Raw genomic sequence first — 13,790 nt, forward strand, 5'->3', positions numbered from 1 at the left:
CATGTACGTGAAGTCCTCAGTGTGGTGCTGGATCAGAGCATTCACAGTTTTGTCTGAATGCCTTCAGGCGAGGAACATTGGTACCATTTGCAGCCCCTAATCAATCTTGCAAAAATGCACCAAAAATATGCTACAACCACTTTAATTCTCCCAGCCTTGTTCCTAAATCTGACACTTCCTGAAATGTTTTTCGTTACAAAGCTCAGAGTTAAAATGGTAAAAAGGATCCTCTTGAGAATATCAGTGTTTGTTTTTTCATTTTTGTAATTAATTTAATTTCAATGCCTGATTTTTTTCATTCCCATGTTCCTTCTCTGAAAGTTGGTATAAAAGCTTTCATGTTCAAGATATTAATATACTCCGTGCTGAGTATTTCAGAAATTTTATGCAGATATTAAAACACTTCAGTTTACAGATGCCCTATTGTAATAATGTACATGTTCCTTTTTTTTTTTTTTTTTTCTGTAATTCTTAAGAGAACAAGTGCAAAACAATGTGACTAAGAAGTAATTGCTACTCTTGTAATAAGAGTTTTTGCCCTGTGCCACTTAGGTTTAAAAGTGTATGAATACGTAAGAATAAATAACAAATAATCCACAGAAGTAAACACAGAATCCAAACTTTGTTAAAGGATTTATTACCTTGTATTTAAAGTTTTAAGTGATCTCTTTGACTGAGAAGCATCGTGCAATAATTCAGCCAAATCTCTATCTTAAAGTGCAAAATTCAGATATTTTGTAGTCATGTGTTTCACCCAGGATCTGAAATAGAAATTAGGTCCTTAAAGTTTAAAATAACTGAATTATGGCTTTTTTTTTTTCTGGGTTAAATCCAGTCTGTTGTCTATGTATGTCTCTTCTCTCTGGGAGATCTGTAGATGTATATTATTATTTGGACTGTCAACAGCACCAAGCAAAATGTTAGGAGCACAGAAACAATGTCTGAGGTACTAAATGTTGTTTTTCCCAGCTCTGCTTCCCTCAGAACACAAACTCTTTACCTCAGCCTTGTGTCCCCTTGCCTTGGCTGTCTCAGAGTTGGGTCTGTGTTGTACATTCCCTTTCTGTCCTGTGGGTTCTGGAGGGCCCCTCCAGCTGCAAGCACAGATATCAGGATTTGAGTGGGAGATTGACTGGCTGGTTTCAGCTTCTCAGGAAAGCTCTTGGAGATGGACACAGCTTTGCAAACCTTGCCTCTTCTGTAGACTGGAGATTGAATACTGATCTGGAAATGGTTTGAAATTTAGGACTGTGATATCTCCTGTGTTGTTGCTTTCCATAAACAGCTTTAAATGCTGAAGTCTTGTTTTGTTCTTTACTTGAATTTCACAAATATTGTTCATTCTCATCTCCATCGACTTGTGGTGGATGCTTTGGATAGCATCCTGAAAGGGCACCTGCCCAGATGTACTTTGATTGATAATAAAGTTAATAGTCCAATATGCAAACAAGAAAAAGTGGTGCCTGAAAAATATCCTGTGCTGGGTTTATCCCTAATTGTCACCAATAAAGGACACAATCACCTAGAGAAGTTTTATAATTCCTGTTAATTTTATGGAAAGGAGTCCACTGGATTTCCTTGCCTGTCACCTGCACATGGAGTGAATCTGGAGAAAGTTCTAATCAGAGAGAAAGCCAAGGTCAGGTTTGGCCAATATCTGCCTTCATCACAGAGCACAATTTGGCTGCCATGCTCAGCCACTTTCATTAAAGAAGCTAGAGGTACTAATTTTTACATAATAAATTATTAAACTCAACAAACTATATAAATTCCTTTCTAGCCACGGGTTTTGTGTGTTTAGCTTACAGTAATGAAGCAGTTTCTGTTGGTTAATGCTTTTGAATAATGATGGGAATGTTTTGCATTTGTTTTGGTTGAAAGAGTATTTGAGTCAGTGTGGAGCAGATGGAGCCTCTGACTGTAAAGAGTAATTTTCAGTATGGCAGGACAGGAAGTGTCTGTTTATTTAAGCAGTATCTGAACAATGGGCCTAAACCATTGTTTTGCTCTTGTGGAGCACAGTGATTTGAGGAAAAAAATAGTTCACCTTTAAATATTCCATGAATAAATTTTCTTCCTAAGAGGCTAGGGGAAGCAGGAAATCCCAGAACCAAACAACCCTTCCAAAAAAAAACCAAAAAAAACAAAACAAAACAAACCAAAAGAAACCCAAAAAGACTCCCAGAAGTGAGACACTGTAATGCTCTGAAATGAAAAGAATTGGGACATGAACCAAGTATTCCTGTCTGGGGGTGGGATTAGTTTTCTAATTAAAAAGTGAAACTATTATGATGCACCTATAAGTCACCTGGCATCAAGAACTAAGAAATTATGGGAGTGGTTGAGGCAAAGACTTCTTAAAGAACAAAACTGGTGATAACAGGATGGTGCTGCTGAGGACAGATTTGCTGGTGCTGCAGAACTGTGAATTCTCTCTCTAGGGGCAGTGTGGGGCTTTTGTGCTTCTATTTCTCTTCTCTTGAGAGCACTCTGATTTACTTTTGCGATAAACCCCTACCAACAAGGGGATCACATTGCTGAAATGAGTTTGGCTGCGAGGGATACATAATGTCAGCCCAAAAATAGCACTGGGGAAATACGTTTTGGCCACGGTTCAGCAGAAAGCAGCTCCTGTCAGCTCCGTGATGCTCTGTTTGCTTGGAAGTGTCTTTCAGCTGAGCAGGATCACAGAGCCTTTTGCTGGGCTGTCGTGGGTGCTGTGCCTGTGGGCTGGATCGCTTTAATTCCCAATTATTCTCTGAAGCACCCTTGAGATGGGAAAGTGAGCGATGGCTGAGTGTCCATCCAGTGCTGCCCTGGTGTCCTGGGTGAGGGAACAGCCTCCAACAGCCCACGTTGTTGTGGGATGCTCAGCTGGTGTCTATTCTGAGCCAGCTGCCCACAGAAAGTCCCCCCTGACCTCTGAGCTCAGAACAAGGGAGAATGAAATAGGTAGAAATTGGGATGCTGGATAAAGTGTTCCTGCCTCATCCATATTCCCAGTGGGTGGGTGGTGGGGTCCTGTGCTGCCTTAACAACCATTTCCTGAGAATGCAGAGCCTTTATCTGCAACTCATAGCCACTGCCATATGGTGCAGACATTTTCAGTATTAGAACCTGCACTGAAGTTCCTGAGGCTGCGAAAAAATTTATGGAAATACCTGTTTCTGTCTGCGCTTCAGGTAGCAGTGACTGTGGGATTTCATTTATGTATTTTAGAAAAGTAAAAGTGAAATCCCAAAGTAAACATTGCAGCAGAAATAGTCTGGCCAGGCCTGTCTCCACCAGGATATAGGGAAAGCATTGTTCTGCAAATGCATTGTGAGCTAGGAAATTTTCCTGTGAACAGTGCTGTATTTGTGCCAGCGCTCCGAATCAGCCTTGCCAGAGGAGATGACAGACAATCCTCCTGTTTTCTTCCTTGCTCTTGCTGAAGCACCAAACCATATGGCAAATTAAGCCTGATTTTTATTAAACTTTTCATTGTACTGAGCTCCGTGTGAACTGGGAAATGCACTTTCTTTGAACTATGCAACCATTATATAAGCATCTTAATTAGGAGATGGTAATGTTCTCGCTGACATTCCTGGGAGTTCGCGGCTCCCTCTTGTGGCTAATTAAGCTTTTTAAGGAACCTTCTGAAAATTTCTCTTTGCGAGCCGCTCTCACCTCCTGGGCAAACGCTGCCGTGGGGCCCCGAGCAGCTCAGTTGTCGCTGTCGAGCAGGACGGGAACAGAGAACTCCAGATCAGAAGGCAAAGAAAATGAGCTCTGATTTATTTCAAATATACCGCTCTATATAGAGAGGACATCGAGAAGACTAATTTCATTGGTCTTAGAGTAAAAACATGTCACACCATTGGTGTGCAGTGAATGACGCACAGTGGCAGAGCATATCTATAAACAATGTGAATAACAAGATAGATTAGAGAATTATTTACATTCTTTCCCAACTGTTTCCCAGGCTCTTGCCTGGTTAGAAAACCTTTCTCTTTCTCTCTGACTGAGCTGAGAATATCCACACTCAGTGCTCTGTGTCACAAAACCAGGTGAAGGTGCTGTGCAGTACCCGCAGGCATGGACAGGTAAATTGATAAAAGGAGATTGATAAAAGGCATGGACAGGTAAATTGATAAAAGATCTGCAGAGGGTTGCACTGGGAGTGTGACGGCTCCCTGGAGCCTTCAAGAAGCTGAGTGAGCTCATCCAGTCATGGAGAAAACCTCTGCTCTCTGGTCACTCTGTTCCTCCCATGCATTAGATGGTGAAGGAGGGTTTTCAGCTGGAGTTGGGATGAGCTATGGGATGTGGGAGCTCCAAGGAGCACAGACTTTTCAGGCACCACATTGGGATGTCTCACCATCAAATTCAAGGTGAAGATCTTTGCCAGATTTGATGTTGAGAAGAAATTTTCCCCCTGGTTAGGTTTGCAGAGACCACTATTACTACTACTACTACTGCTACTACTATTACTATAAATTATTATTATTATTATTATTATTATCATTATTACATTCTCTTCTATCTAGTGTGGAGAAAAATTTCCATACGAATATCTGGGGTTTTTTTTTTTGCAAATTCCCTTTCAGAGCCCAATATTTGTTTTTCTTTCTTATTGTGGATTGTTACAACTGGGGCATTGTGTTTATACTGCATATTAAATTTATCATAAACAAGTAAGGTTTGGTGGCTCTGGTGGAAATGGCTGTAGCATAAACATCTCTGAGTTAGACTTTTGTGCTGGCCTGGGGCTGATTTCAGGCCTTTCAAACCACTGTTCTTATATGAGAAGGTGCACTTACCTCATAATAAGTCTCAGACATCAGGGCAGAAAAGGATCAATTAATCTTTTTTCCTACAAAAGTGAGAAATGGTCATGACATTGCAAAAGCTCGAGCATAGCTTTTATGTTAAGAAAAACTTGTCTTTTCAGGCTTGATGCAAAAAATACCAGAAATTGGTCCAAAAATGACCTGAACAGCAGGTAACTTTTCAGTAGGAGCCATTAAGATGAAGTTTCATCACCAAACCAGAAGTCTCAAAGTGACTTTTCCCCTTTGTCACCTACAGTGCTGTCTGCCTCAGTGTTTTGGCATGACTTACTCAAAAATACACAGGAAGGAAACTTCAACCATTTGTGTTTCTGAGTGTTGGAAGGAGGGAGAAAAAAAGAGGTGAAACAGGTTTTTACTTCGAAATGTCTCCTTTCCCCAAAGGGTTTGGAAAGCAAAACTTTATCTGTGAAAATGCTGATTTCCTATTTCATAACTCGTGGCAATTTTTCTCAATTAAAATAAAGGAATAATGATTATGGAGTTAAGTCAAAATCTCACTGCCCACTAATCTGGGCAAACCAGCATTGCTCAACCCACAGCAATAGGGCAGCAAACATTTATTTCCTCAGGGACATTATTAAACACCCTGCATATTTGTTATCTCAAAATTGGAGAAGGTCCAGATTTCTAAGGTCACTTTCTCCGTTCCTCTTCCTGAGCTGTAATTCAGAATAGAATATAAATTTTTGACTTAATGTTTCTGCGGAAATCAGCAACATGGAGCTGCTAGAAACAAAAGAACGCCAAACAGCAGAGGGAAGAAATGGCTTGGCAAGATTGTCAGCCTTAAAGGGCAAGATTAATTTATAATCCCTCAGATTCTGGTCTACAAATCCAAATTTGCAAAGTGTGTAGCTTATAACTGACATTGTGTGGCTCTGCAGGTTGGTAAATGTTACTGTTGCTAATGTGAGGCTGCCATGAAATCGGATTTTTATGGATTTTGTTCTCATGGCTAAATAAGGTGATAGTAACAAGGATTTGCCATACACTCATGGTTGTGTGTATATGCATAAATAGGAATTTGGGAAGTGGACTAATTCCAGCTGTGTGACTCAGGAGTATTTTGGGCAGGATATTCTGATATTTTCATGCAGAGATTTTTCCCTTGATTCAAAATCCTGGGAAAGGAAGGGTTTGAAAGAAAACTGGGGGGGAAAAAAACCCAACCTGAAAGTAGAGTGTAATGACTTTACAATGACTAACAAAATATTGTGTGATGGCTCTCTGGTATGGTAAGGGTTGTTGTGAAATAAGAGTGCTTCTTGGCAATCAATGCAATATTCTCTTTTTTTTTTTTTTTTTTTTGCAAGGTTGTAGCTGTTCTATCAATTTAACTAAAAAGAAGAAATAGCATTAAATGAAATGTCAAATTCTAGGCATAGAGTGGATTCAGTGATGGAATAACAGAAACTTTAAGTAGTGAAATTGAAGACACTGAAGATAAGATAGGAACTGGCCAAGGACATGAGTAGCTTTTCCAGGGTTTAACACAAAAATTGCACAGTGTCTTGTGAATGATTGAAATCATATTTTATCGCTACATTTTATTGGCAGGGAACATAGCTCAGCATCAGTTGAAAGACTGAAATGACTTACGTGGTTTTAGGATGACTTTAAAAAATTTTACAACGTGGCCCATCGCTTGTTTCCTGCCATGCAGGTCATCAGAAGTGAAGGGACAGAGGGAGTAAAGTTTCGGCTCTCTGGGAAGGGAGTAGATCAAGACCCAAAAGGAATTTTTAGAATCAATGAGATGAACGGGGACGTCTCTGTGACCCGAACCCTTGATCGAGAAGCAATTGCCAATTATGAGGTGAGTACTCAGAGAGATAACATCTCTGCCTCTGTGTTGATAGCATGCATTTTCTGAATGTGCATTTGCTCCTGAAAGATCTGCAGTTAAATTGAAGACTCAATTGCAGCCACTGTGTTATGAAATTTCAAAAACAGCGGCTGGAAATGGTAAATGTGCTTGTTTTTCACGCAATTGAAATTTGTCTGCTTTCTGCATGGACTTTTTGTCATTTGTCTTCAGTGGAAATGCTCTCTGAACATTGTGAATGTGTTAGATTTCTGAATAGAAAATTGTATTTGGACAAAGGAAGATCTTTTGGGGAAATTGTCACTATGGTACTACAGAATTATACATTTTTATTGTCAAATGGTCAATGGAAACTACCATTGAACTCCAATTTTAGTAATGGGTGTCTTTAATAGAGATAAAAAAGATTCTGATGATATGAAAATGTTACATATGAAATGTACAGCAACTACAAAGTTCTTACCAAAGATTCTTTTCCTTGTCAATAAAAATGTTTCTCTTCACTGAATACCCAACAAATGATCTCCAAAACCTGCAAAACAACTGCCCCACCTTGTCCCAAAATGCATAAAATAAACAGAGGACCTGTCAATTCATGTTTTCCATCCAGCTCTGGGAATGTGCACTCACAGAACTTGTCCCTGGCCATGCTGGTCCAGAGGAGCAGCAGAATTCCAAGTGCTCAGTGGTTGGTGCACGCTGCCTTTTGTGTCCCTCCCCAGGGATAATCTCCCACCTCTGGCAGAGGGAGCACAAGGTGCCCTGCCCCTTGTGGGACACAGCCTTGGGGACAGTCCTGGCTGCCATCCCCGACCCCTCATTTTCATCTCCTGCAGGGTAATAATCACCACTTGTACCTCCAGTGCTGTTTCCTTCCTCCTCTGGGAGAGTTTCCCAGTTTGGTGATGGGTCCTACTGCTCAAACAGCACTGCTAAAATTTACCATATGCTGGTTTTCAACACTTAAAACATCTCCTTCGTATCTGGGTCTGCAGTGAAATGTGTGTTAAGCACTTGCACAGGATTTATGGGAGTTGCTGACGTCCTCCTTGCAAGAAAAACATTGCAGTTTCTCTTTTTAACGCTGTTCCTTGTCTTCATTTGCCAGCTGTTTCTTATTTTATCAGTGGATTTCCACCTTAATGTGTTGAGTATAAACCTTGAATATTTTTTCTCCTGGAAAATCATAGTAGACTTGTCAAGTTAGTGCAGCAAACCACAAATGGCCCTCATATCTGATCTGGCAAAAGACACGCTTAAATTAAGAAAAACCCATTTCCCTAGAGGAGGCTTTTTGAAGCAATGTAAGTTATGCACAAAAAATGTCATCTAGCAGGTGATCCAGAGCAATGTGAATGTACAGGCTGAGAGGCTGTGGTGCTTCCTGAGCTGTTATGCAGCACTCTGCTCAGCAGCTCATCCCCATCCTGCAGCAAAAAATGGGGTTGGAATGTTCTGAATGAGAGCCCTCAACCTGATTACTCTGTCTCAAATCCAGCCCATTATTTTCCAAGGAAGATGTGTGATGGAGTCAGGAATACAACAGGATTTTCTCCCTGATTTCCTTGGTACACTGAAAAATGAATAACCTGAAATATCCTTGAATGTCTCTCAAAGTGTTTTCTGGTTTTGTTTGAGCTTCCCCCTGCCCAGCACTGTGGTTCTGGAAGGAAAAATTCAAAGCAAAACACAAATGAGTAAATAAGAGATCCTTGTGAAAAAAATACAAGTTCTTTGCAAACCATGTGAACATCAAGCGTGTAATCAGAGGTGGGGGAAGGATGAAAAGATAAAATCTGTTTGAGTCCTTCAGCTACACCCAGGGATGCTCTGCCTGATTTATTGTGATGCTCTCACTGATTTTTTTTTTCCTGCACTTAGTGCATATGTGCTCCAGGGGTAAGAATTGAAAAATGTTAATAGGGCACAAAACAGAGCTTTGGTGATCACAATATTTCATAGAACTTTGCAGATTTTACTACCTCAGAATACTTTAAATTAGCTAAGAGTAGTTAATCTGTTAAGTTTTTTTTCCACTGAACATTTGAAAATCTGGATTTTGCTGCCCTCTTTCCCTTGGAGGAATGCTGAAAAATTTGTAGGGGGTCTTCCCTGGATTCATAATTAGAGGACATGATTAAATTAGAGAGTATTAAACTCTACACAGACAACTTTGTTCATTGTTTGTGTTAATCCCTTCTTTCCCTGTTTAAGTATTTTATTCTAGTAAAAGGTAGAAAATATTTTAAAATAGAGTGGAAACATCTGAGGGTCAGGGCTGCCAATCTTTTCAGTGGAAGCCATTTGTGTGGAAGTAGCGTTTTCAGATGAGTTTAACATTTGGTTTTTAGCAAAGGAATTGAGTTTATTTCTTATGAAACTTTGTGGTTTGTGTTCTTAAAGCCTAAGGAATGTCAGTCAGCTTCAGTTTGAAGTGAAAGCTGCTTGTGAAGAGGAGCAGGAGGATTCAGGGATGATGTAATACCCAGCAAAGACAGACTGTGTTAGAAAACTGTGTAGCAACTCCTTTTTCCTCCTGGAGAGCTTTGTTAAAGAGCATCCTGATAGGAATTCTGCAGGTCAGAGTACACCCATGGATTTACATGGAATGGTTTTATTTTGGAGCTTGCTGGAGCTTGTTGACAAAACTGCTAAATGATGCTCTGAAGAGGGGCTTAAGCAGGCTCTGGGCACGTTGTGGAATTGCTTCTGGGCTGGTGAGATAAGAGGGAGCCTAGAGCCCCTGTTTAGCGGGAGCAAAAGGTGTTCTATTGTACAAATATGCTCTCAAGTATATTTGGTTTTCTCTTGAGATTTGAATAAATAAGACTGAGTCAGAAATTTCAGACAGTGACAAATAGTTTATTTATTATTATTAATAGTTTGTTTGCTATTGGAAAATGCAGATGTGGAAAAACAGATGAAGGAGATTGGTGGGGAGATTAAAGATGGATTTTCTAGGCCAAATCAGTGAGGTGCACACCATCCAAAACCTGCCCATAATTTATAGAAATTCAGAGTCCACTTCAGACCCACAGTCTTTTCTGATTCCAGCAGAGCAGAAATATTAGTGACTTTTCAGTTCTTTCCTTGGGGAAAAAAAAAAAAAAAAATCGAGTGCTTCTGTAAAGTGATGTGATAACAGCAAAAGGATTCCAGTGAAGCTGGAAGGCTACTTGTGCTCAGTGTTGATAAAACCCCATTGAATTGGGAAACAAAGGGTCAAACAGAGGGCCAATGAAAATAGAAGTCTGAAAACCAGTGATTATGGGGTAATCTGTTATTTAAAACCCCTGGGTTCATTTTCAAACCCTCACATTTACCTGGACAATGCATTTGTAGGCAGAATGCAAGGAAAAGCAGGAAGATTTGTAGAGGTTGATTGCCGCTGCCAAGATGACAGGAAGTTTTAAAGTTACAAAAACTCTGTTCTTTACTCCAAGTTAGGTGGGTCCAGAAGAATTGGCAAAAAGATTCCATTATTTTTTTACTGCTCATGCATGAGAATTGGGGTTAGGCATTCCTTGGGTACAGGACAAAGCCTCCAGATGCAGCAGCTCGTTTCCCATCACTTCCCACGGCTTGGAATCCCTGCAGCAGTGAAATCCAGTCCTGCAGCCTCTAAAGCATCAGTGGCAGTTCCATTGGGGTGTTCCAGCTGAGACTCAAGCTTTTAAAGGGTGTTTCCATGGTTGAAAGGCAACAAATGTCTGTGGAAATGAAATAATCAGAAAGTGATCCTCTGCAAGCATGAAATGAAGCAGCTTGATAAAACTGTGTGCAAATTAGAGCTGTGACCAAATTTACCTAGGCAATTTGAACTGCTAATGAAGAGTTAGCTTTAATTATTTTTTAAATAAAGTGCTTTATTTGCTTTAAAAAAAAATCCTTAACAATCAGAGGTGTAAAATCAGCCCTCAGCTTTTTTCATATTGGCACATCACACTTCTGTGAAAGGAAGCCTTGCAACTGGGAGTGACAGACTGAGATATTTAGAAAACTTATGAAAAGCAAACTGGGAGTGTGTCGTTCTATGAAGAATTGTTTCTATGTGTTGGCTAACAAGTGGGCTGAGAGGAGGGTAAAGATTTCAGACCCATCAGCAGCTCTCTGCTGTGAACTGCCTCACTTTAGGTCCACGGGACTGAGTCACACGTTGAGGGTGAGGCTGCAGCCCTAATGGGCTCAATTTCCCTGTTTAATAAGGAACAAACAATGGAAATGCTTCACAATGATGAGGAAAACTAGCTTGGTCAGGTGCTGAGGAGCATTTTGTGGGAAGGATTTGTGAGTGCTTTAATGCATTTTTGCAGATAAGGGAAGTGTTACTATAGCAAAACCCTGGAAGTGAATGGCTGTAATTTATCCTGTGCAGGAGAAGGAATTTCTTGTCTGTGTAAGTCCATTTTAGTGCAGCCACATCCTTTTTGGAATGATTTATCATCCCCTGATGCTGAATCTCTGCTGATGCTGCCTGGAGATCTATGGACAGCACACAGAAACATGCTGCTCCTTCAAAAGGAAAATCACACATTTGCTTCTTACTTCAAGAAAAATGTATTTTAATCCTGGTTATCTGCACAGGCAGATTTGTCTGGAGTGTAACTCTGCTGAGTTACACTCTGCTCTGTTCTGAGCTGAAACCAGCTGATGGGGAATGTCAGACCCCAGTCATCTCCTACTAATATCCCAAAAAAAGGAAGTCACTCAGTCTTACATGGCAAGAAGTTTGGTCTTGTTGAGATGTAAATTGCAGTAAAGTGTGCTTGATTTAATTAAAGAATCATTAATACATAGGCCAAGCCTGTTAAAATACTGGTGATTTCAAATTGCATCTGTTACATCAAAAAATCATGGAGTAATAGCAGAGTTCAAAATTTCAGGGAGGAATCCTGACTATTTAGCAAGGGGAAATGAAAGAAAATTTTACTGAAAAAAAAAAAAAAAGAGTTCTTCTGCAAGTATAATATATAATTATTAATCAGATAGAGAATTATTTATATGCATGTGCTGCAGTCAGATCAACTGAAATACAGCTGAAAATTCTGACAGGGAAAAGATCTCTGTAGCCTTTGTTGCATGTTTTACGTAGAGAGTGCAGGATACAGATGTTTTTTCCCTTCATATTGCTGGGTTTACTTAGATATTCATCAATGTGCACGCATGTTGGGGTTCCAGGTAAATTCAGAGAGGACCCTTCAAAACAAACAAACAAAAAATCTGGAGTCACAAACAAAACCAGCAGAAGCAAAAGCCTGGATCCTTCAGTGAGATCCATATGGGCAGGCACCTGAATTCATGGGAAACTTTCTGGCTTTGATTGTTTACCAAGGTCAAAGCCAAGGTGATCACCATAACTGTGGGCATAAATCAAATATTTGAGCATATAAATTTTAAGTGGAGCCACATTTCTTAAAACTATGCTTTAAAGAATTGCTTGTGCAGCTAGGATGGAAATGGGATTTCCAGCTAGTGGAAATATTTCTCTCCCAAAGTTGGTTTATGGGATAAAGAGAAAATCTGACAAGAAGTGAAGCTAAAATTCATGTCATTGTTACCTATTTTGTCTCAGGGGAACAAAATATTCTATATGAACTCTGTAATTTACCATATCTTGTTCATTTTTACTGGCAATATTCTGTTCAATAAATACTCTATGTAAATCAATACCTCCTAATGTTATGAGGTATCAGCAGGGAGCTGTGATTCCTTTCAGAAGGCAGTAACATCCTCACTTTATTTCTGGGCAAAGCCTGCAAAAGTCAACAGTTGGTTTTGTTGGAGGGCATTTGCTTTATTCTGAGCTCTGACTGCTTGCCTGGCTTTGCCATCCCTGCTGTTCAACAGCTCTGGCGTGTCATTTGGAGCAGGAATAGAGAGGAATTTTGTAAAAAGGAGAAATTGTCGCACTACGACACCAAATAACTCACGCACTCACTCAAGATGCAGAAGAAGGAAAAGAGGAAGTTTTATTTCTGACTTCACAATATATAGAATTCCAAAGGTGACCGTGGATTGGAGGATGAAATGGCCACCTCTCCAACCACACTGGTCAAACCAACCATCAATTCTCTCCTCCCACAAAGAAGAATGCAAAAAAATCATTATTTATATGAACAGTGCGTGAGAACTCCAGTAGAAATGTGTAAACATTATCAGAACGCATAGAAAACTTTTAAAACAACTTTAAAACTTTTAAAAGAACAGGGTGACAAGAAATAGCAGCAAAGCTTTGTTTATAACCTATAACTGTCAAGGCAGTGGGCTTGGATTTCCATCCTAAAAATAACACACTCTCCAAACACCAGGAAAAATGAATATTATTGAGGAGTGGGAGAGTGGAAATGCAGAGCAGCAGGAACCATGGGAATATGAGAGTTTATTGAGACAGTAACAAATGACATCAAATTTATTTGCATGGTGATTTAGTTTTGTAGGTTTTTTGTCTGTTGTTTTGTTGGTTTGGGTATTTTTAAAAATTATTTTCTAATAGAACACTCCCAGAAAGCATAATGATGTGTTCAGTAAAACACAAGGAGATTAATAACATTTTTTGTCATATTATGCTAATTGTCTATGAAACCACTTTTGTTATTATATATTAATTGCATTTTAAGGCATTTAAAAGTCATCATAATGCTTCTTTTCTGTTTAGCATGATTGGTTTATTTGTTTCTTTTCCCTGTTTGTATTATAATAACCCTCAAAATACCTTGCTGAGGCCTCACTGTTCTAGATGCAACAACAATATCCAAGGAGACACTTTTCCCTTTCTTCAGAACTTGTGTTTTCCTGCAGGAAAGGAAGGAATCTTAGGAATTCAAGAGAAAGATGGAAACATTTCTTTTTTTCTGATTGGCATGAGTCAAACTACTTGGGTAGGAAACCTTTATCTGCTCATAAACCTTTCTTGAACCAGCCTGACACACAACCAACCGTGGGTTAAATAGAAATTATTATTGTCTTTATGAATGGCAAAGAGGATCTTTTTCATCTTGTATTTGGTGTAAATTTTTGTTGGTTTGCTTTTCTGGAAAACTGCACAAGTTCTGAGTTTCCTGATCCCTTGCTAGAGGGTGCAGGAATGCTGCAGTGGGAATTTTGACACAGAGCTCCTGTCCTGTAGCTCA

General features: G+C 39.6%; 1 protein-coding gene across 5 annotated transcripts in view; it reads left to right on the plus strand.

The window, feature by feature from the left end:
- CDH13 (cadherin 13) overlaps nt 1-13,790 on the plus strand; it is a 748,238-nt gene that overhangs the window by 206,792 nt on the left and 527,656 nt on the right. For all 5 annotated transcript variants that reach the window (XR_008438903.1, XR_008438901.1, XR_008438902.1 and 2 more), the window contains exon 5: nt 6,499-6,651. Coding sequence is in view for 2 of the 5 variants with exons in the window: in XM_053987830.1 (XP_053843805.1) it covers nt 6,499-6,651 (153 nt within the window). In the remaining 3 variants the exon portion in view is untranslated. The remainder of the gene's footprint in view (nt 1-6,498; nt 6,652-13,790) is intronic.

This window comes from Vidua macroura, chromosome 11, assembly GCF_024509145.1.
Source record: "Vidua macroura isolate BioBank_ID:100142 chromosome 11, ASM2450914v1, whole genome shotgun sequence".
Taxonomy (NCBI): domain Eukaryota; kingdom Metazoa; phylum Chordata; class Aves; order Passeriformes; family Viduidae; genus Vidua; species Vidua macroura.